The sequence below is a fragment of the Manacus candei genome, unplaced genomic scaffold (genome assembly GCF_025592945.1).
Source record: "Manacus candei isolate 608988 ecotype Guabito, Panama unplaced genomic scaffold, ASM2559294v1 h1tg000036l, whole genome shotgun sequence".
Taxonomy (NCBI): domain Eukaryota; kingdom Metazoa; phylum Chordata; class Aves; order Passeriformes; family Pipridae; genus Manacus; species Manacus candei.
In genome coordinates, this window is record NW_026138084.1 from 4,071,364 (window position 1) to 4,093,599 (window position 22,236).

The window sequence follows — 22,236 nt, forward strand, 5'->3', positions numbered from 1 at the left end:
ACCTCCCACAGACCGGGCTGAGGGTACAGGGTATGGGGAGGGATTGGAACCGAACCTAAACATCACCCAGGGCACGGACACCTCCCACAGACCGGGCTGAGGGGACAGGGTATGGGGAGGGATTGGAACCGAACCTAAACATCACCCAGGGCACGGACACCTCCCACAGACCGGGCTGAGGGGACAGGGAATGGAGAGGGACTGGAACAGACCCTAAACATCACCCAGGGCACGGACACCTCCCACAGACCGGGCTGCTCCAAGCCCCGTCCAGCCGAGCCTGGAACACTTCCAGGGACGGGGCAGCCACAGCTTCTCTGGGCAACCTGTGCCAGGGCCTCATCACCCTCACAGGGATGAGTTCCTTCCTGACGTCGAACCTTAATTTCCCCTTTCAGTTTGAAGCCATTCCGCCTTGTCTGTCACTGCAGTTCCTGATGGACAGTCCCTCTCTGGTTCTCTGTAGCCCCTTCAGACAGGGCAAGGGGCTCTGAGGTCTCCCCATAACCTTCTCCCCTCCAGGCTGAGCAGCCCCCCAGCTCTCCCAGGCTGTCCCACATGGGAGGTGCCCCAGTCCTCTGATCAACTTCCTGGCCTCCTCTGCACTTGCTCCATCAGTTCTATGTCCTTCTCATGCTGGGGACCCCAGAACTGTACCCAGTGTTCCAGGTGGTCTCACAAGAGCAGAGGGGGAGAATCCCCTCCTTGGACCTGCTGCCATGCCCCTGTGGATGCAGCCCAGGACCCCGCTGACTTTCTGGGCTGCAAGCCCACACTGCTGGCTCATGGGCAGTTTTTTTACAAATCATAATTACAATTTACAAATTACACCAGCCCTCATGAGATCCACTGGTCCAAAACGAACTGGGATGACTGGCTTTCAGTGACAATTTATTTAGTGACTCCCTGCAAGTTCAGGAAAATAAAATTCCCCCTATCCAGAAATGGCAACCCTTAGAGTCCCGTTCGTAGAAAGTAATGTTACAGATTTGTCTCTTTGCCTTCCCAATCCATATAATCCACCAGATCCAGAAAAAAACCACTACCCTGGAATTTGCCATAACAAATGAGATATCTCAGTGTTAGTGAAAAAAAATCAACATGGAACAAATGAAAAATTAGGTTTGATTTTTCCAAGTCTCCACAATTTATGAAATCACCATTTGCTCATCCATTTCTTGTTTACTTGGGAACAACTGACCCTGGAACAGCAGCACCAATATTCTCACAGGAAGATGACCAGGAAGAGACATCTCTGTTGGAATAATTTTCTGCTTTTTGAACTTGCATCTCTCAGCTTTCAAATCCTGTTTTCTCTGTAAAAAAAATTAACTTTTACAGGAAAGCACTTTTTTAGCTACATGTCCCTGACTTTCAGAGCTTCGAGCTTTATTACTGTTCAACTAAGATTTATGTAAAGACTCCATTAATTTATATTACTCTACCAAGCTAAACATCCCCGTGCTGGGCCATCTGCACTACCCCAAGACAATCCACACGTTTCGAGTGTCGATTTTAGGAGAGGTTCAGCAACCATGTTTAGGATTCAAGGATACATTCATGCTCTGACAGCAGCTATTGAGATAAAAACAAACAAGAAACCTCCTACACGCCTTTATGTCACACTGAGCAGGCATGAGCAAGCACTTGGGATTCTTTTCTGCTTGGGCAAAGCAGTGCCACAATGCTCCCTCTTTGAGAGCTTCAAATAAAGGCAGTTCTGCCAAGCCTGTTCCCTTCTGCTCTGCAGCAGCACCAACCCAGCCCTCCCCACCTTGCACCTCACCTTCTCACCAGCATCTTCTCCCTGAACTACAGTTCGCTGGTTCTCACAGGTTTCAAAGATCAAACCCAGGATGAAACTTTAAGATCTTCATAAATCTTTTATTTAATTAAACATTAAGGAACTCTGAATTGCCAAGGCAGTCCTTTGCAAAACAACCACAACCTGACCAGAGTTCACCTGACATGATACAGCACTATGACCATCAGTTTTCTCAGACACGCACATTTTAGACACCACTCAAGATTATCAAGTAGGGTATCTGCTTTTACAGGTTTCAGCACTCCCAGGTAAGCCTCCTCACTGGGATCTTCTAGTTCAGGAACTGAGGAGTTCTTAGCCCTTCTGCAAAGCCTCACTCTGTGCCAGTGTGCCAAAAGCTCCAAGCTCAAGTTGTTCCTGGAAAATCACAACCTTCAGGAACACTCTTGCATGGCTGTGACACTGTGAACAGGTCACTTCCAAAATTAACAAAAACGTTAACCTGATGCGAACTGGGTCATTGTAACGCAGATGCAGGAGACAAGTGGCAGTGCCAATTCAGCTCTACTCCAGCAGAGCTCCAGATTGGCAGTCTGGTACTTCTCTCCAGACCTCATAGTCCATTTTTCACCACTGCAGCACACTCTCCCTGATCCTAACTGCACCGATCCCACAGGATCTGCCAGAGCTTGAGGACAGACAGTGGCTCAGAGGCACTTCCAAGCCAGATCTTCACAGCATGTGTTGGACACCCCTTCTCCAGTGCTGCCTTATGGTGAAGCACTGATGGGCCAACAACTCCTGCACATCCAGGCTTTATTCCCGTAGTGAGGGGATGTGAAAGTACAGTGAGTCAGCTCCCTTTTCATCTGTGGAACTGTTCACTGACCCTCAGTCAACCAGCACAGCACAACCACCCACGGACACGGCCAGTGCAGAGGTTTTAAGTGAGAGTTCTGAGTGCAGTGACAGCAGTGAGGGCTCAGGTACTGCCAAAAGAACTGAACTGCTCCAGGCCCCCACCTCCCAGAGCCCACAGCTCATTCCCATGGCCATCTGCAGACACATCGCATTTCCAGCTGGATGGGAACTGAACATAAGACAGTACAAAAGAAAAGTCCAAACTGAACCTCCACATACCCCTTTTTAATATGTTATTTTGCACTGTGTACAGGAAAACCAAAAATAAACAAAAGGAACTTTAGCCAAACTCCCCTTCCTCCTCCAGCTTTATTGATAGTTTAAAATTACATTTTCTATGTTCTAGGACTTCAATTGCTCTTACCATCTTACTTTAAAAACTGATTACAAGCAAATGAAACTCAGTTGTCTAAGTGATATAGTATACAAAAATAACATCTTGATTTCTGTGAAAATGCATTTATTTGCAACTCCTGAATAACTCCAAATTGTATATGCTATGAGCACTGATGTCTGGGTTTCAGATTGACTTTGAGATATTTATTCAAAAGCTTCCCATTACGTTCTGTATCTCCAACATGAACATTCACTGACTGAATTACTGTTACTTTTAAGATTGATTTCAGATTTCTCTCTCTCTCTCATGGCCATTAACAGGCATGTGCATCTTGTTTGTTTACTCCCACTCAGCTATATGCTCTAGGTAGGGCCTGATGCAGATATCACTTGGTGTTAACAGCTACTGAGGTCAGACAATCCAAGGCCATTGTAATAAAATAAAAGTTATGAGGAAGTTTAGACACTTCCAGAATTTCTTTCCTCCTGCATAGGATCACTTCCCTGTAACCCAGAGAGGGTTTTTGCTGGTCTGACTCAACTCTTCCCACTCATCAATCCCTATTCACCAGTGGCACGGAAAGGGGGTTCTTTAACAAAGCATTATACATAACACCTCTACCAAACTAAACATAAACATTTTTGTAGTTAAATGCAGAAAGTTGATTTTTCCACCCCTTTCCTCCTTTTACACGGCAAGTAAAGCTCACTGGCCTGGGAGTAGCCTCTATCTGCCAACCTTTGGCCAGTGAAGAGGATTCAGAGAAAAATAATACAACCATCAATCAGAAAAAGGAGGGGCGACAAAGGAAAATAATTAGGCTGTAGCTTCAATTGTGCATTCCCGTGCAAGGTGCCCTGACTCGCCGCAGCGGTAGCAGTTGACTTCGCTGGTCTTGCTGCAGTTGATGGCTACATGGCCAGTTTCACCACACCTGCAACAGAAACAGTTCATCAGAGCCACCCCCAGCAGCCCTTCCCAGGAGCAATCCCACCCTGTCAAGTACACTATCTGCTTCACTTTCATGCAACACGACTTCTGCAGTCAAGACTTCTGGTCCCGTGTTCCAGAATTCTTTGACATGAAGGAAGTTTGTCTTAACCACAGCCAGAACTGTTCCCAAATGGTCAGCTCACTCTAATCACTGGATATGCCAAAATCACTCTATGTCAAATACAGAAGGCTTTGGGTGGTTTGGTTCCCCCTCTTGTTTTTTTAACTGTGGGCTGGGTTTTGCCTGCTCGCAACGCTCCTGCCTGCAGTTTAGCTTTGTTTTGAGAGTCATTAGTCAAACTGAAATACACCATGTTCTCTCTCCTTCCTCCACAGAAGGGAATGTTGGTGGGGGTGAAGAATACTGCACTCAGGAACGTGCTGTCTCTGGTGTATGCCTGCATTCAAAACCCAGACAGCACTCTGAAGATGGCATTTCAAACCAATTTAACACCCACTTCTATCCACGTTTCTCTATAACCAAGACAACTTGGTGTGTTCATCCTGGGGCTGGCTGTGCCAGTCAGCTGATCTTTACAGCTGAGCTTTGTTAGCTCTGGGATGACATACTGGGCACCCAACCTCAGCAAGTCTGTGCTGTGGGCAAGCATCTCCTGTTACCTTCTGCAAAAGGACACGGCCCTTTCTCCTGTACAGCCCAAGAGATTTAACACTGCACTGTGTGGCTGTGCAGAGATGTGCATCACGTAACCTGTACTCCCCGTTGCTAACAGGTGTGAAAGTCCTAGTTCTGAGCAACAACAGGTAACTGCTCTAAGGAACTCGCTCCTTGGCCAGAGCTGAGGCTGCATTTCAGCCCCAGAATGCATTTCTCACAGCAGGTGCACTGCAGCTGTGTCTGGCAGCCTTACCTGTAGCATTTCACTTTGGTGCAGTCTTTCTGAATGTGCCCAAACTCCCCACAGGAATAGCACTTCTGCTCGTCCGCGTGGTCGCAGTCGCGGGCCAGGTGGCCGGGCTTGCCACAGTTGTAGCAGCACTGCTCCCGCTCCCTCTTGGGCTCCTTGCAGTCCTTCGCAATGTGGCCACTTCTACCGCAGTTATAGCAGGCTTCCACAATGGGAAAAACACACCAAACAGACTATAAAACCTTGGTAGCATGAGGGGTAGCATGCTTTGAATGGGGCACACCCCCAGCCTGCTCCCAGGGAACCCCTGCGTCCTTCTCTTCAGCCACAGAGCTCTGCCCGTGGCACTGAAGAGTCAAATATTTAGTGATACTTACCATCCTCCTGGAGATCACAGTCCTTGGCGAGATGGCCAGACTCACCACAGCGGTAACAGATATCCGGCAGAGATGAGGACATGAACTGGAAGCCTGCTTGGAATGGGTACAAGAAGGAAAAGAAAAAGGCCTAAGTTCAGAATATTCTTACGACTCAATCACAAACACCGTCAGCTGAACTGACAAGTCGGTGTCACACTCCGAGCCTGTGGCAAAGTTCTTCCACAGAGGTACATTTCCTCGGTCCTTATTACCAATCTGTAGGTCTGACAACACCAGTTTTACACCCTATCCACAGCACTCAGCCACACACCCTGCTATACAGCCAAACACAGCCACAGCCAGCACTCACCTCTGCCACGGCTCCTCATGCCACGGCCACGGCCGATGCCAGAGGGGCACTCCCGGGCCCAGTGGCCGCTACGGCCACACTTGAAGCACTCGTTGCTGCTCATGGCTGCAGATCACCTGTCTGAGCAAGAAGGACATTTTAAAACACCTTCTCCTCCCCCAGCCAAAGGCTACATTAAAATGAGAGACTCAGAGGTTTCCCATCCCCCCAGCAAAGGCAATGCAAACCCAACAGGACTTCTGGCCAACTCAATACTTTCGTGCAGTATTTCATCACGACTACTGAAACTACTGTGATGGATGAAAGTCTGCCTCCACTTGGCCTGAAGTAAGGCAACTTAGAACAGATAAAGAAACTGTGTTCTATGTAACTTTCACTCCTTTTTGTAGCCAACCTTTGCTTCAAGAACTTACAAAATACTCGGGGAGAGAGAAAAAGTAAACCCCTTTAACTATTGTATTACCAGCCTTAATATTGTTCTTTCAGTAAAGCACTTTCCTCCTCAATCCTATGAGTTAAACTCAAAAGCAGCTACTTATCTGTACAAGTTATTTCCTCCTCGTAGTTGTTACACCTTCTTTAAAAGTCTGCCTAGCAGCTACTACCTTTATTGACTAATTAAGTTTCACTCTAGAAGCTAAGTGTAAGAATAAGCAGCATTAAACCTAAAGCATTGAAGAACACATTAGCCCAACATCTTTTACAACCTAACAGTTAGACTCAGAAAAACAAGAATTACAATTTGTAATTTACCTATAGCTCAGGCTGCATATTCCACTCCCAGGTTCACATGAAAGAAAATGTTTTAAGACATCAGGTTTCCCAAAGGACAGCAGACACTTGCCAGGTATCTAAAAGGGCTAACTCACAAAACATCCTTAGAATAATCTGGAAGCAACAGACAGACAGGCCTGTCCTACAGTACAAGCCCAAATGGGAAATGGAGGTGAGCAGAGCCAGCCTGCACAGCCCACTGAGGCTGTGGGGAGGATGGGGCAGGGCAAACACATGGCCACAGCTCCCCTGAGCTGTGGGACATTTACACAACACTTCCAGAACTACAGGAAAAGAATGAGGAACTTACACAGTTAAACTGCAGTCTTTTTTAAAGTGTGCTTGAAGTTTAAAGTACACTAGTCTAAAAATACGCACGTCAAGCATTGTTTTGATGAAATCTCTCAAAGTTTTAATACCTCAAAAGCCATCTCCCAATTTATTATTCTTAACCCAACAGAAGTACAATCGTTATGTGGTATGTTTGGCAGTTTACCTGATCCCCCATCAAGATAATCCTCCTGTAACCCTACAGTTCATACCCGTTACAGAACACTCCCCCTCCTCCCAGACCATCCAGCATCCCAGATTACAGCAACAGTCAGGGGGCAGAGTCTTGAAAAAAGTCACTACAGGAGCAGCACAATGACACATGACCTCAAGAAGGAACCAGAATTAGCATCCTGACATTTAGCTCTTAAATGGAGAGCATATATCTAAACATGAATTTTAGTTACCTCTACCCCAATGTTTAACAAATTTACTCTGCCTTTTTACCAATTCCTCCCCCAAAACAGATTCTCTCTCTGATGGTCGTCAGCACTCAAGTGATTCTTCCAACCACAGTGTATGGCTGAGAATTTAAAATACAAGAGATATAAACTTTAGTGTGTTATCTCTGTAATCCCATATCTAACTTTCAGCTGGACCAGATGATGGTATGTGCCCTTAAAATGAAGTTCTGCAATGAAAGGGTGCAAGAGGATCTTAAACAGATCTAAACAAGACTAAAACAACTGGTTGTCCAAGCACTTAAGAGATACCCAGTCTTCTCTGCTTCCTGTCAGTGCCCAAGATTTCCAAGTGTCTCCTGAGGATGCCCAGGGCCGAGCACTGCCCGCTGGGGTGGCAGCAGCTGGCACTCACTGTGCCATTGTTTACGCCTGTGTTCATAGCAACCATGTTGACACTGCAGAACAGGGAAAACACAGGCAAAGCCAACTGCAGGAGTTGGGCTCAGGCACAACAGTTGATGCTGTCTCTAATTTTCAAGAAGGACAAGATGGGGTCTCTGAAATATATACACTCTTCACTCGCAACTCTTCCAAAAAGTGTTCACATTAAAACATTATCAAATGGCAACATAAGATGTGTTAAAGAGAGCAAAATAGCACTGGCAGCAGCTGCAGTAGAACTGCAGCACATCTGAACAGACATTCTACTACCAGATGTCACTCCCATGAACCTGAGGCTATGGTACAATGTCACAGGACTGAATCCTCCCCACAGAACCAGTCAGGTTAACACATGGTAAGAGACAAATGCCTAACAGGTGAGCCAGACCTGCTTTACATGCACAGAGAAGTTCTGATATCAAGACTAATGGCAGCTTACCTCCAGTCTATCTGCCAGTCCAGGTCAGGACCTGCACGAGGGACAAAAGCTCACCACTCACCGCCATAAAGGAGTCTCAAAAGTTTTACATCTGCTTCAGAGTTTCTTCCTTTATAACTGCCCCTTCAAAAGGAAAACCTAAAGTTTCTTTTTCTCTTTTTCTCAGCAAAATGGCAAAGATTACACCAACTGAGTAAGAAATCTAAAGTCAAAGAACAGTCTCTGCAACTATCCTTCAAGACTACTGGAGGTTCATTTAAAAACCCAGAGGCCCCTTTTTCCCCCTAACTCAGAGGTACTGGAAGGTGACAGCTGCCATACAAGTGTGATTACAAAGCACACTTCCCTATCTTCAGATACCTTCAGTGCATCCAAGAACCCAAGAGTTTGCCTGGAGTTTCTCTTCCCGTGGTATTTCCATGTTTAACTTCTGCATTCTTTCTGTAAAGGATCTGAGACTCAGCACACGTTCAGCAGCCAGAGGTGGCTGCAGCTGACACTGGTTTTACTTGCCCCACCTTCTAAAAGCCTTACATGGGACAGAATTCCCCAACAGTGTGAACTGTAAGGATTCAATTTCCAGAGGAAAACAACAGCCACCTTGAAAGGGTAATATCCAGAAAAGGCTGGATCAGAAGACAAGTCCTTAAATGAACAGCCTCCAAGCACTTTGGACACCATTACAGCTTTACTTCCAAGAGAAAAAAATGAGTGCACTAAAAACCACCCAAGTTCAAATGCTCCTCTATTAGTCAATACTCCTCCATTTTGTCATCACAGGCAAGTTTCCAGCAGTTCCTTTTATCTATCAAGGCCACCTTCAGTAAGCCTTTTGCAAGAAAGCTACTTAAGTCTGCTTGGAAAGTTTTCAGTCCCAGCTCTCGCTGTTCTACGCGGCTCAGACGTGTTACACAAAGCAGCCTGTCCTGTCTGTCCATGTGTCATCGTCCCCGCCCCCCCCCACATACCAGAACAAGATTTTTACCTCACCAGGGCAGGAAAAGCAGTAATGGAAAACAAATCACAACTATGGCCTCATGTAGCATTTCTGAGACAGGTCAAATTCTGCAAGGTATAGTAAGGCAGTGCCTCACAGAATAAGATTTGAAAACTTGTCAAAACCACAAGTCTAATTGTGTTTTCGTACCTTTCCAGAAAGAGAGAAGGTAGTAATTTACCTCAGCTCCTTCTACAGAGCTCTGCAACTGCAGTTTGAAGCCAAAACATTAAGAATGAATTTTAGACCTTGTTCTCTATGATGGCCCTACTGCTAAAAAGCAGGGCTGAGAACAGATCCCTGGGCCACCACAGCACTTTCCTAGGTCAGATCCGAAGCTTTTGAGGGCAAACCAAGCACCAAACTTCAAAGTGACCAAGTTTTTTTGTGTTTCTTGTAGCGACAGAAGAAACCTTTGATACAAGAAGTTCCTGCTATCAAACTCTGAAGGGGAAGACTATGTCTTACTGTAGCTTTACAGTTAATACATACTCAAAACTCCTAGAACAGGAGAGGTGCTATTAAACTCCAATTCTCACACACAAGATTCAGCAATAGCCGAGCCTGTTTTAGTAGCCCACCTAGAGCTGATGATGGACAGAACTGCCACTAAGCTCCACTCTAATGCTTATTTTATGGCTTTCAGCCTCGATGCCCTCCAGGGAAGAAGTTGTTTTAACAAACAAAAATAAAACTGACTTGGGCTCCTCATAGTAAAAAGGAAGCTGAACTTCAACCCCGAGATTAGTGACAATTCTTCTGGATACCAGCAGTTCCTTAGCATTTAACAGCCCTGTACAATAGGGCCGACTCTTCACTGCGTTTACTAGGTGCTTCTTTCAACCTACGAGTACAACCTGAAGTTGGTATCAGCAGGACTTCACCCCTTCAATCAAAGCACAGACCAGATAAAAGCCCTTGCCAGAGCCAGCACACGTAAGAGCCCTTTAGCAAGTCGGTTCTGTCACAGGCCAACGTTGAGAAATCAACCACTCCCTTCCAGGCCGTTGGTGACCAACCCACAGCACCACACCTGAATGGGGCAAGTCAGCCCCGAGACAGCCAGAGCATGGCAAACCCCCAATGTGACAGGGAGCACAGCTCTGCTTTCCTCAAAGAAAAGACTGAAAGGGCAGAAAGGCCTGATAACCTAAGCACTAGCATTTAGTTTCAACAGAAAACTCCAAGTACTACTCATTTTAAATGAGTTTTTATTTCCCAAGCAAGATGTAAGAGTTCTCAAACACGACTATCACCAAAGCTACTCAGTATTCAAAAGCTGAATTTCCACATCTGTAACCTAAAAACCTGTAGAGTTTTTAGAGTTTTTAGTAGAGTTAGTGATGCTCCTGTCTTCCACTTTTGTCCTCACTAGGATGAAATATAAAAGTATTCTGACCACCAGAAAACATTATGCCAATTCTGAAAGAAATTAGCTTGAAAGGTCAGGAAAACCTGCAGAAGTGGAAAGTCAAGCCCCTATGCTCCATGTGGGACCCGTCTGCATTTCACAGTCACACTGACCCAGGAACGCTGAACATTAACTCAAGAACTGAGAGGGTAGAAGCCAGGACAAAAGGACATCCTGACTTCAATTACACGGGTTATTCTTGCATAGCTCTGTTAACACAAACCAGGAAGAGAAATAAAGTTCATCCAAAAGTGACTCTGCAGCACTTTCTGCCTACCCATATGTGGACTGGGAGAAACCACGTCTACCAAACGTGCACATTTTAGCCATAAAAAATACAAGGGGAAGATGGTATCTGTATGAACTTTTAAGTTGAAAGAAAAACAAACAACAGGAGCAACATGTGAAGCTTTTAACATAGAAGTCAGCCCAGACTTTAGCAAGGTCAGTTTAAATGGCAGGTTAAACCTGTAACTCGCAGGGTTGTTGCACAGCCCCAGTGAACTCATTTAACCTCTTCCCGCGGAGGACAGATGCAGAATTGCCTCTCTAGGCAAGTCTGCACTGAGGAAGAGAAGACGGTCCACGCAACCTTAAAGCTGCGTGGAAATGAGATCGCATTAGGTGCTTAGAGGAAAACAAAACCCACTATTAAATATGACAGTGCTGGATTCTGTACGAGCAACAGCGGTTACTTGAGAACTACGCCCGACAGGAACTCAAATAAAAGGCCGCCCCAGAGCCCGCGCTGTGCAGATGGCACAGGCTGTTTTTCCTATCCATTTATAGGTCACACTTGGATTTGGAGCAGGCCACCCGTGCCTGTGGTCGGAGCAAACAGTTGCGACACCTCGACCCTGTGTCTCCGGAGCGCCTCACACGTGGGGAGCCACGTGGTGCGCGGGCCGCGGCCCCGCCGACGGGACTTTAGCGGGGACTTAAAATGAAATTAAATGAAATTACCCACAGAGAAAGAAGAACAAACCGTTTAATTCCAGGCCGTTCCCCGCAACCCCCGGGCTCACAGGATCTTTTTCTCCCCGAACTCGCTGGCGCACGGCCGGGCCGCGCTCCCCCTGCCCAGGCCCGGGCGGCCACGTGCGGCCCTGCCCCCCTCCACCGCCCCGCAGGCCGAGCGTGCAGCGGCCCCGGGCCGCGCCCGGGCGGAGCGGAGCGGCCCCCCCGCACCCCGGGCGGCGCAGGCTCCCTGGGCGCTCCCGGAACCCAGCCCTGACTCAGCCTCCGCCGCCGCCCTCGCCAGGCTCGCGGCCACCGCGGCCCCCCCTCTCCCTGGCCCGTCCCCCGCCCGGCCCGGCCCGGAATGGGGCCCGGAATGGCGCCCGCGCCCACCCGCACTTTCCCGCGCTAGGCCAGAGTGCGCCAGCGCCATCACCGCCCCGCACGGCACCCGCGCTGCCGCCGCGGCTCCCGCCTCGGGCCCCCACGGCTCACCGGCCACTCCCTCGCGGCCCCCGGCGGTACCTGCGGTCCGGTCCCCCCACGGCCGCGGCCCCCGCACGACTCGGCCCCGCTCGCTCACTCGGTGCCGCCGGTCCCGATGCCTGCGCCACACGCGGTGTGCACACGGCCCCGCGCCGCCCCGCCCGCCGCTCTGCGCACGGCTCGCCGGGGGCGCACCCAGCCAATGGGCGCCCGGCGCTGCTCCGCGCGGCCAATGGGAGCCGTGGGCGGGGATACCCAGCCACGGGGTGGGCGGGGCGCGCGTCCCGCGCGCGGGCGGGGGCGCGGGGCGACCATGGCGGCTCTGGGGCTGCGCTGACCCGCCGTGACTCACCGCTGCGCCGGGGGGCAGCGCGGCCCTACACGCACCTGAGAGCCGCGCCGGAGCTGCCGGAGCCTCTGTTCAGCTCCCTCTGCCCGGCTGCCCCCGCCCGCTGCTCGGCCCCGGTTCCCGCGCCGAGCCGGGCGGCCCGCAGGGTCCGGTGGGACACCCCGCACGCCCCAGCGGGGCTTGCACGGGACTCGCCGCCGCCCCATCCCCTGCAGCCTCCGCCCGCCAGGGCTCCTCTAGGCCTCGTCACGCTGCCAGCGCGGCCCTGCCCGGACACCGTCAGGCGCCGGTGCCGCGCTCGGCAGAGCCCGCGGTGCGGGGTCGGGGCTGAGACGGCCCTGCGGGACCGGGCCGGGGCTGAGGGGCGCGGGCAGGCCCGGGCCGGGCTCAGCGCGGCGGGCAAGGCCGCTGCCCGCCCTCCAGGGCCGTGAGGCACCGCCGCCATCTTGGCGGGGCGCGGGCGCCGCCGCCGCGCAGGAAATGGAGGACGCGGGGCCGTGAGGACACCCCGGCCCCCTCAGCGCGGAGGGCACCGCCGGACACCCGCGCGGGGCTCCCGCGCGCTACAGCCCAAAGACACGAGAGGAAAAAAGTTCTTTTGAGTCACTTAACAAAATTTACACTCGGACTATGTGCCGTACGCAAAGCTCAGGAATAGTGTTCCTGCTTGGTGTTCTGAGGATGTTTACATAAACCCTCTCCTTTGTGCCTGGGAACTTTGCAAATGAATTAGTGACCAATTATTGCCCCGAACGCACTCCCACGTTCATGGCCTGGCAAGTAAGACACACCAGCAGTGTCCAGCATCAGTCGTCATCCTTTTGTTCAAGTCACGCCGTTTATGTTTAAAAGTCTTTCCCTCCCAGTCCATCAGTTACAAGAAGGACCCGCCGAGCCCCGGGCTCAGGAATAAAATGTGGGGCTGATCGTGGAGATGCTTTGGACTGACCTTTCCTCAAGCTGTAAATCTAATATTATAGCACTATAGTTAAGTTTCTTTTATTAGACTATGAGTAACAACGTATGTCTTTTCCTCGTGTTAAGTGCAGCTCATTTAAGATGGACTTTATGTGAGTTTATTTGGGGTTTGTGCGCTGTATTTGCGTGTCTGTCTGGTGTGTTTATAATGAGCTGTATTTTCCACAGGGCTACACCCACTGTGCATCAGCACGGAGGTGTGAAAAGGGGACCTCTCAGACCTATCTCTGCATATTACTCTATAATGTCTGACAAACTTATGCCAGGTCTTGTTCTGGCATTTGTTTCACAGCACTGTAAAAAGTATCAGCATCACCAACAAGCTTTGAACCTGTAATATTTTTTTCCATTCATTACTTTTTTTGTCTTTACTGTCATGGTTCAGCATTATTTTCGTGGCCTTGGGTTGCCTCAGATATATTACAATCCTGTTCACAAGTAGTTGCACTTTTAGTTTTCGTGGCTAGAGATACAGGGAAGAAAAGTAATGTGTGTAGCTAAGCAAGTGCTCAGAGCTTCTAAATCATGACTGTGTCTGCACTGCATTAAAAAAATCCAATCAAACAACAGATCAATGTCAGGCTACAGAGACAAAATCACGTATCCTCAATTTTTTCAGCAAATCTTTTTTTTAAAGTACTAGAACCTGGTCTCTCTATGAGTCAGGAATTTCAGACCAACAAACCAATTGTAATACAACTTTTCTAACTTTTCTTGTGTTTCGCTAGTTGTACTTCTTGAACTGTCCATGAGGCCAGGAAACTCCAAACTTAACTTTGGTGGAACCTGTAGACTTTCTGTCAGCAAAAGTTTTTGTGACTGATAGAGATGGTAAATTGCCCTGAACAAATCAAAACTGTTTATTTAGAAGAACTTCGAATCATACACTGGACTCTCCCTTACTTGAAATGGAAAGAGGGTGCAACTGTGAGTGAAAATGCTTTACTCCAGAAGAGTTACTGCTGGTGGCACATCAATTAATCACCCTCCCAAAGGGAACTGCCTCAAATACAGCTCCAGTTCTTATAATACAGGATATTTTTAGCTGTGTTTTGTTATAATGGAGGATATTCTCCTCCAGCAGATAGTAAGAGAGTCTTCTAACAGTGTTTAGTTTGTGTACTTGCCCCAAGAATTAATTTGGCTTGTTGTATCTTAGTATAGCTTGCAATTCTTGTTTTTCAGGTTCCTCTGATATTTAGGCATAGTCTTGCAGTTAGAGAACAAAAGTGAGAAGCATGACATCTATTCCTGACTCAGTTACTTCCTAGAGAAAACAAAGGAGACAGAGAACAAGGTAGAAGTACAAAGTCTTTTCATTTCTTGTGTTCAAGGAAAATACAATTTGATGTCAGTTCCAGTCTCTGCCCCAAAAATCCCAAGCCTTAAGAGCAATTTATGAATATCAGTGCTCAGAGGAGCTCAAGTGCAGTAATGGCTGAAGGTAATCTGTTCTTTCAGCAATATATCTTTCCTAATGCAGACAGTTCTTAGAAGTGTTGGATGAAGAGCCAAATGGTTTTAAGACCAAATAAAACAACAAATCAGATTTTGTGACCCATGCTGTTGCATTGTTTTCCTCTGAGTGGTTGGGCCTGTGGGTAGAGAATTGTTTCAGTTGCTGGGCAATTGTCATTGCCTCAGCCACGTATTTCCATTGTTAAAGCAAACCTTACTTCATTTTGTATGTGGGATTTTTCAAAACCAAGGAGACCTAAAATAATCATTATGGGTTGCAAGTATTCAAAAGAGAAACTGCTTTTACAGCATTGTTGGGTTTAAAGCAATCTGTCAGCAGCAGTGTCAGAACAAGTGGTGGCTGTTTCCTGTTTCTTCCTCCATTCCCAGCCATTCCTTTTCCTGCCAGGAGGCCACAGCAGGGCAGGAACACCCCCACCTTTCCCCAGGTCTGCCCCTGGATGCTGTGCCCTGCCCTCTGCAGCAGCGGAATTCCGATGGTCTAAGAGTCTGCAGTCAGCTCTGCGTATTTATTTGTTTAAAAAAGCCACAGTCAACTGAGAGCTGACACAACCCCAGTGAAATCAGCTGCTGCACTGACAAAGGAGAGACTGCTTAACATTTGTCCACGGCAGTGACAGTTCAGGAAGCATCACCGGTGATCGGAAGAGACTTTTGACATGTAGAAGGTGTATATTCCCTATATTCCCTGGGTGATGCAACAGATGGCAGGAAAGATCTGCCTGCTTCTTTAATGAAGTATTCATATTCAGGCTTCATGGCTGAATTATTTCATAGGCTTATATATAATTTTTATTATTTTGAGAATATGTCTATGTTAAATTAGCTACATACAGTCCTTTAGGTTGAAATGAGTCTGGCTGAAGAGAAGCAATCATACGGACTGATTCCAGATTCTTAGTTCAGTTTGATGTATTATAATTAGCTGATGAGATTTCACATAATTTCTTATTTAATGTATATAATAGTACAAGTGATGACTTAGCTCATGACTGTTGCAGAGATACCCACGTTTAGAGTCAAGCAAGAAGAACTTCCTCTGCTAATGCCTGTGTATGGAGATAAAACCTGGATGTGAAGGCACCACGAGGTCATACCCAGCATAACCAATGGCCAGTGTACCAGGCTGAGGTACAGTGAGAAAATGTCTCAATAAAGTATCCTCTAAAGCACATTCTTTGGCATGGAAAAAACACAGACATCTTTGTGCTCCTCTCTTATTTTTAAAACAACCTGTTGAATAACCTGTTGTATGCCAGCTGCTCAGGATGCTTTAATGTCCATCTTTAAGCTGTCATTTCTTTCTGTCACACTGGCAGTTGCACCACTGAGCCCATTTTTATGTCTGTTAAGATGACTACACTTCTAAAAATTTTAAAATCACACCAATATTTGATGGTCTGTGTGGCACTTCAAAGAGCACGTGGTACATGGTGGAGCAGTGCTTGATGCAGGATGGCTCTGGGACCACACACAGAGCAAAGACTGAAGGATGACCTGCATAACCTGGAGAGTTGGAGGCACTAAACCATGATAATAATATAGATGTTCACGTGTACACAGTGTTGATGGAGTTCTGGTGTCCCTCTAAAATGGGATATGCAACTGAAGGGGCAGTTTTTGTCATGCTGCTGCTTCTATTTATGAGCAGTGCCCCGAGGTTATCCCTGACAATGGGAGTGCCCTGAGGCACAGGGACTCTGTTCTCAGCTGTCTGACCCGGCATGTGCCACTCCATCTACAGCCCGGGCTGCTCCTGCCTCTCAAATGCTTCTCTCTCTTCTCCCAGTGATTTACACAAGGGATTCCAAAATTTGAGTTCTACTGATGAGGGATCAGTGAAATCTCTTATGTGGTGTTTACTGAAAGTACAACTAAAAATATTAATGATTAACTTAACATGATCAGATAGATGAGCCCAAGCCTTCCACGATGCTGATGATTCCAGCTGGGTGCTCGTGCGATTCTGTTCACTTTGATGGGGTGTCTCCTGATCTGTGGCTCCAGAGGAGTCCCAGATCCCACAGTGAAACCTTCCCTTTGCTGGACACTGGGACTGAGCTGTGTAGGATGGATTTGCAAGTCTCCATTTGAGGGTCTTAATCAGCCCATCTTGTATCAGCGTGTTTGATATCAAGGAACTGGAGCTGGACCCCGAAGTTTTTACCCTGTTGAGGGGACATCCCCTCATGTCTATGCCAGTTAACTCTGGGAACAAAAGACATTCTTAGGAAAGAAAGAGTATGTCAAGACTACAGTGTCAGACCAGACACAACCAGATGCTAGAACAGCTCTTATGTTTTCCAGAGGCAGCTGTAAGCAGGGAAAATAGCCTGTTGTAACCTGAGCGAGGAGAGCCAGAGCCTCGAGGAGCAGTGCAAAAGCAGAGCTGCTCCCAGGGCAGGGTTCCCAACCTACTTTGGATGCAGCAACACAGCTTGGCTCCAGAACTGAAATGAGCTCTTTATCTGGACTTGACCAGGCTCCAAGAGATTTCAGTAAGAGGAGGCTGAGTCAGGACTTGGCTATAGGTGGATCAGAGACTTTGCACTGTTTATTTATTAAATATATCCCATCTGGTGTCCTGTTTGTAGCCTGCCAAAGCAAAAGGGATTAAAACCTTCTCCCCCCAACATCTCAATATTGAAATAATGAGTAGAACTTTTTTTCCCCTCAACATTATTCCTAGGATAAGCTGTCAAGCAAGCAGTTGAGTTGTTGCACCTTACCACAACCTTTGCCAAGAAAGATTTAGCAGCATGATAATGTAATGGAAAATATTATAGCCACGTTCCTTTCACACATAAATTTTGTGCAGAAAGATTGACATCTAATGGGAGAAAAAAAAAGTTTGTGTTAATATTTATGTGCTTTATTGTTTTCTCCAGTGTGGCATTTTACCCAAAATACTGCAGAGGATTTGGGAGAATGAGGTAAGTGAAGTTATCCCACCTTGGATTGAAATGTGGATATAGAACTGAGAGTATCCTTTCAGCTGCATTAACTAATACAAAATACACTTAAATAATACAAAGAAATACGAAGATAATTATCAGAAATACTCCTTTGATAACCATAAGATTATTAAAAGAGATGTTCACTTAAAGCTGTGCAAAGCCAGGTTGGGGGTATGCCTGTCAGGAAGGAGCAGTGGGAATAACTCACAGGGAAGGAGAAAGTATCTAATAAATGTAAACATTGGCAACAACAAAAAGCTAACTGAATTCCATGGTAATTTCCACCAAGTAACAAATGAAAACAATTGGGCCCTACCAACGGGGGTGACAAACTGTTCTGTAGTTCCCAGAATATTTGTATGTGCTAAAAATAAGCACAGCTCACTTTAATTGCACAAGAAACTACAGGCTGAGGGTGAGCGAAAGGTCATAAAAAGGTGCTGGCTTGGAGGGAGAAAAAAGCACCAGAGCAGGCACATGAGAATTCAAAGTTGTGACAAAGATGTGTATGTGAGATACTCTGCAGAGCTAAGCTAATAGAGTTGTTTTAATTACATTATAAGATCAAAGTTAGAGGAATAATACAGCTGAGGTAGTTTTAAAGGTTAAAAAAAGCCCAGATACTGTGGGGTTCCCCAACAGTGCAAACATACTGGGTTTGGAATTGTAACAGTGAAAATTTACAGGAAAAAAAACTCTTATAAATTGCCCTGACTTCCACTCTTTTCATGTCAATTCCATATGAATTAGATAGAAACAAGACACCTGTTCTCCTCATGATTATATAATTATATATTCTTTCATCTATTTAGCTAACAACAAAGCTAAACTTACAGGTTTGATTGATTCAGCCAAATAGAAAAAATCCCCAGCTCCAGTGAAATCTCGTAGTAAGTCACATCATCCTACTCATCCTTTTGTGTGCACAGAGCCAGGTCCTGCTCTTCTCCTGTTGGGACCTTCTCCAGCTGGTTTGAGGATTTCAGGCCCAGAAATGCAAACTGACATTGCAAAAACACACAGAGGGCCTGGGCCTTGCTGGCCTTTCACTGATTTGAGCAGGACTTTTTCTTAGGAAGGAGCTGTCTTAATTTCCTGGGCTTCTCATTAACATGGGTAAAACTGAACTTGGTGAATAGCTTCCAGAGTCTTGAGTTTCAGAAAAGGATTTCCTCATGAGCACATATGGCCTGCTGTATAAATTCGTAGTTCATCATTCATAAGAGGTGGGACCTTCTCTGTATAAATAAATAAATAATTTTCTTCTGTTTTCCAGCTTTCTAAATTGAAGCAGGGGTCCTGTGGGTTGAAATAAACCCTGATAATACAGGTAAGAACTTCATTTCTGTCCTGGGATACACACCCTGCCATCACTCTTCCCTTTCCCAGTCTCAGGGGTTTGGACATCTCTCCAGTGGGATCTATTTTGTGATGTTGTATGCACTGAGATTTGTTTTCCCCTGATGTTTTTTCTTCCCAAGTGGTATCTCTGGAGTGGCTGGAAAACCCACGTGCACATTTTGTGTGTTGCACATAGGTTGTGATGTGTAACTAAATTCCTTTTGCCAATGCCACAAGAGGACAGTGTGTCACTCACTGGTCCTTTGCTTCAGAAAAGAGGCTTATAATGGAAAAATACTGTTATTAAAATTACAGGCTTGAGCACTGTTATAGCCCAAAGTGGCAGAAACAAGCAATGAGAAGGAAAGATGTTCCTTCCTGTGTGCTCTGTGGCTTGACCAGCTGCATAAGGAACAGAAAGGGAGAGTCACCATCCACTCTGGTGCTCAAGCACAGCCAGGGGAAGACAATGTGCCCAGTAAAAAGGGACTCTCTCTTGGAAGAGAGCAGGAACAGGCCTGCCTGAAGCACAGCTTAAATATTGGATGAGTTTTTAATACAAAATAGGAAGTGAGTCTTGAAGATCATAAAGACTGATGGAGGAGTCAGAGTACATCCAAGTCTTTTGGCATACGTGGAAATGCTGTTTGAATTCTTACCCCACTACATGAGCAACGAGACTTCACATGTCTAAGGCATTTTTTCCCCAGTGTTTCGTGATTATTTGACCAACTTTACAGCATGTTGGGTATGGAATCATAGAATTGTTAGGCTGGAAAAGACCTTCAAGATCATCGAGTCCAGCCACTCCCCAGCACTGCCAAGGCCACCATTAACCCATGTCCCCAGGTGCCACATCCACAGGAGAAGATAAACAGGTTCCTGGAGTAGAAACAAAGATCTGCCTAAAATGTGCCAGTGTTTCCATTGTGGCCAGTGTTTCAATTCTAGTTCTTTTAGGAAGACTTTACAAGAATAGTAAAAAGCAGGAACAACCTATAATGTAATTTTTAAGAGACCTGTCAGCATAGTTTCTGTTTCAATGCCAGCTAGAGATGGGGGCATAAAATGTTTCTATAGCCTGCAAAAGGGGACTCCCAATACACTGCATGAGGGATTTAGGCATCACTGGTGTATTTGGCACAAAATATCAAATTGTGTGTATGGACTTCACAGCTGCAGACACCTGGTTTTCAAGACATCTCTGATTCCAAGTTGATGGTATGACATATACTATATATGACTGGCTTGTTTTTATATAAACACTGTAAAAGTAGAGAGAGTCACCTAAGAGAAGGATGGTATTTGTTATTCAATAAAATGGAGTAAAAAGCCTGTCATTGCTCATAAATATGGTTTGCTTTTCCTCACTGGTGTCCTATTGGATCATATCATATTATAGTAATTAAACATGCTATAACTCAGATTATTAGTATAATCACCAGCTTTAATAGGCACACTTAATAATAAAGTCTTCTTGAAAAAATTATTCCTTTAAGATTCAGGCAGCTGAAAGTCTAGTCATAGTTATATCATAAACATCCATTTCCAAGGTCAGTCACACTAATAAAACGAGTCATCTAGAAGGAGGTTTTATCCATGTGAGCCTGAAAATGGCACAATGCTGGTGTTTAGCAAAAATAGGGAAAGGAGGTTGTATGTGAATTAGGAGAAAAATCAGATGCCCCTGAAAACTGAAGAATAAATGGAATGAATTGATTTTTGTCTTTGCAGAAGGGAGACATTAGTTTTCAGAAATTATCACGTTTCTGCCTTCAGTGTATACCAGGAGAAAACACACTGTCTGCTATGGCCGTGATTATTTTCCTGGAAGCAGCTCTCGGTCAGCTTCAAACTGGGAAAAGTGATAAGAGCAATAACAAATGGAAAGTACCTCAAGAATGTATTTTGATATTTTGAGTTGGGAATGACCTTGGGTGTTGCCTGTTGTTACATTCATACAGTGACTAACATTGACATTGGAACATTCAGAAACAAATACTTAATTAGCCAACTGGATGAACAGGTTTGTGGTGCCGGCACTGCTGCCGTGGCACAGCAGTAATTACCAGTAATTACCAGTAATTACCAGCTCCGTGTGTTTGGTTTGAAAGAGAGACCGGGAGTGCAGGGCCTGTGCTGGACCGACTGTACCTTGGAGCTCTGCAGGGGGTGGGTGGTGTGGCTGGTCCTGGTGGCTGAGCTCCCTCAGAACACCCTGCCCAGGCTGTGTGTGCAGGAGCGGGGGATCTCTGCTCCCCCGGGCCACTCTGCCAGCCAGCCTGGACACGTTTGCCCTTTCAAGGAAGGACAGGGAGGCTTGTAAATCAAACAGCTCGTGGTTCCTCACCTGGAGGCCACAGAGAGCCCTTCCCCTTGTACGTGTAGGAAGGGAAGCTCTGAGCCCACTCCATTAAATTTTCATTTAATGGAATGAAACCTCCCTCTACCAAGGCAGGAAAGTAGCTTTTGGCCAGTCCAGTAGTATTGGTGAATATAATTGTTAATTCTGGAGGCCTTCATATCTGAGCACTGACACTGCTACAGGGAGCAACTGCAGAGTATTGGTGATGCATGAGGATTCCCAGACAAAATTCATCTGGAAAACATAGTTATTAGAATACATTGGAATACAGACCAGACACTCCCAAACTGGAACATGCTAGGGTTAAGTTTGTTTATACAACCTTTATTTAGGAATCTTGTGCACAGAATTACAATAGCCTTCAGTGAAGTAATTCAATGCTGCTTTTCCCAGCCTCCTTGGAGTCAATTGTGTGCTAATGGAATGTTTACCTCGTTTGAAAAGCTGGGAGATGCACAAGGAGAAAGGACACTGCAGGAAAGGGAAAGGACAATTTCATGGCTCAGAGAACTGAACTTTGTCCTGGGTAACCGAATTCTGTCCATGTTTGTGTCACAGATCTCTGTGATACCACACAGGTCACATAACCCAAGGTTTTCCCAGGGGGTGGCAACGTGCCTGTGATTCATTTTCTAAGGTTCTGTATTTGGTTCCTCACTCATAAGTGAGGAATGACCATAATTGTAGGCAAGTCCCGACCCTGGAGCATGGGAGCACTGGAGTTATCAGAAAAGAGGTCACGGGGACTCCTTCTAAGCTAAGGGCCATCCTTGGAAATTGTTGAATCAGGTTTTTTAAGTTGTCTCAATGTTAACTGAGTATGTGTTTCATCTTGAAAAATGTATGAAAATTATTAAAATTTGGTAGATTCACAAGAAACCCAGCACAGAGGCTTCAAGAGGAAAACACCAGTA

At 46.4% G+C, this 22,236-nt stretch overlaps 1 protein-coding gene and 1 long non-coding RNA gene across 9 annotated transcripts; one reads left to right on the forward strand and one right to left on the reverse strand.

Annotated features, from left to right (window-relative positions):
• Positions 1–2,890: 2,890 nt before the first annotated feature.
• CNBP (CCHC-type zinc finger nucleic acid binding protein) lies at positions 2,891–12,007 on the reverse strand. Of its 6 annotated transcripts, none has more exons than XM_051793389.1 (5): positions 11,893–12,007; positions 5,615–5,734; positions 5,263–5,355; positions 4,889–5,087; positions 2,891–3,957 (listed from the first exon to the last, which is right to left on the reverse strand). In XM_051793389.1, the coding sequence occupies exons 2-5, from the start codon at positions 5,715–5,717 to the stop codon at positions 3,840–3,842; spliced, it is 513 nt and encodes a 170-aa protein (XP_051649349.1). In that variant the 5' UTR covers positions 5,718–5,734; positions 11,893–12,007; the 3' UTR covers positions 2,891–3,839. The 6 variants fall into 6 exon arrangements, with proteins under 6 accessions (XP_051649349.1, XP_051649345.1, XP_051649344.1 ...); XM_051793385.1 differs by having other exon boundaries at positions 4,889–5,090; XM_051793384.1 differs by having other exon boundaries at positions 5,263–5,358.
• A 153-nt stretch (positions 12,008–12,160) lies between these two features.
• Positions 12,161–20,311, forward strand: LOC127473586 (uncharacterized). 3 transcript variants are annotated; one of them, XR_007905508.1, is made up of 6 exons: positions 12,161–13,189; positions 14,366–14,477; positions 15,663–15,790; positions 17,548–17,592; positions 18,893–18,946; positions 19,273–20,311. It is a non-coding gene; the product is annotated as an uncharacterized LOC127473586 (long non-coding RNA). The 3 variants fall into 3 exon arrangements; XR_007905507.1 differs by having other exon boundaries at positions 12,161–13,164; XR_007905506.1 differs by having other exon boundaries at positions 12,161–14,477.
• The last annotated feature ends 1,925 nt before the right edge of the window (positions 20,312–22,236 follow it).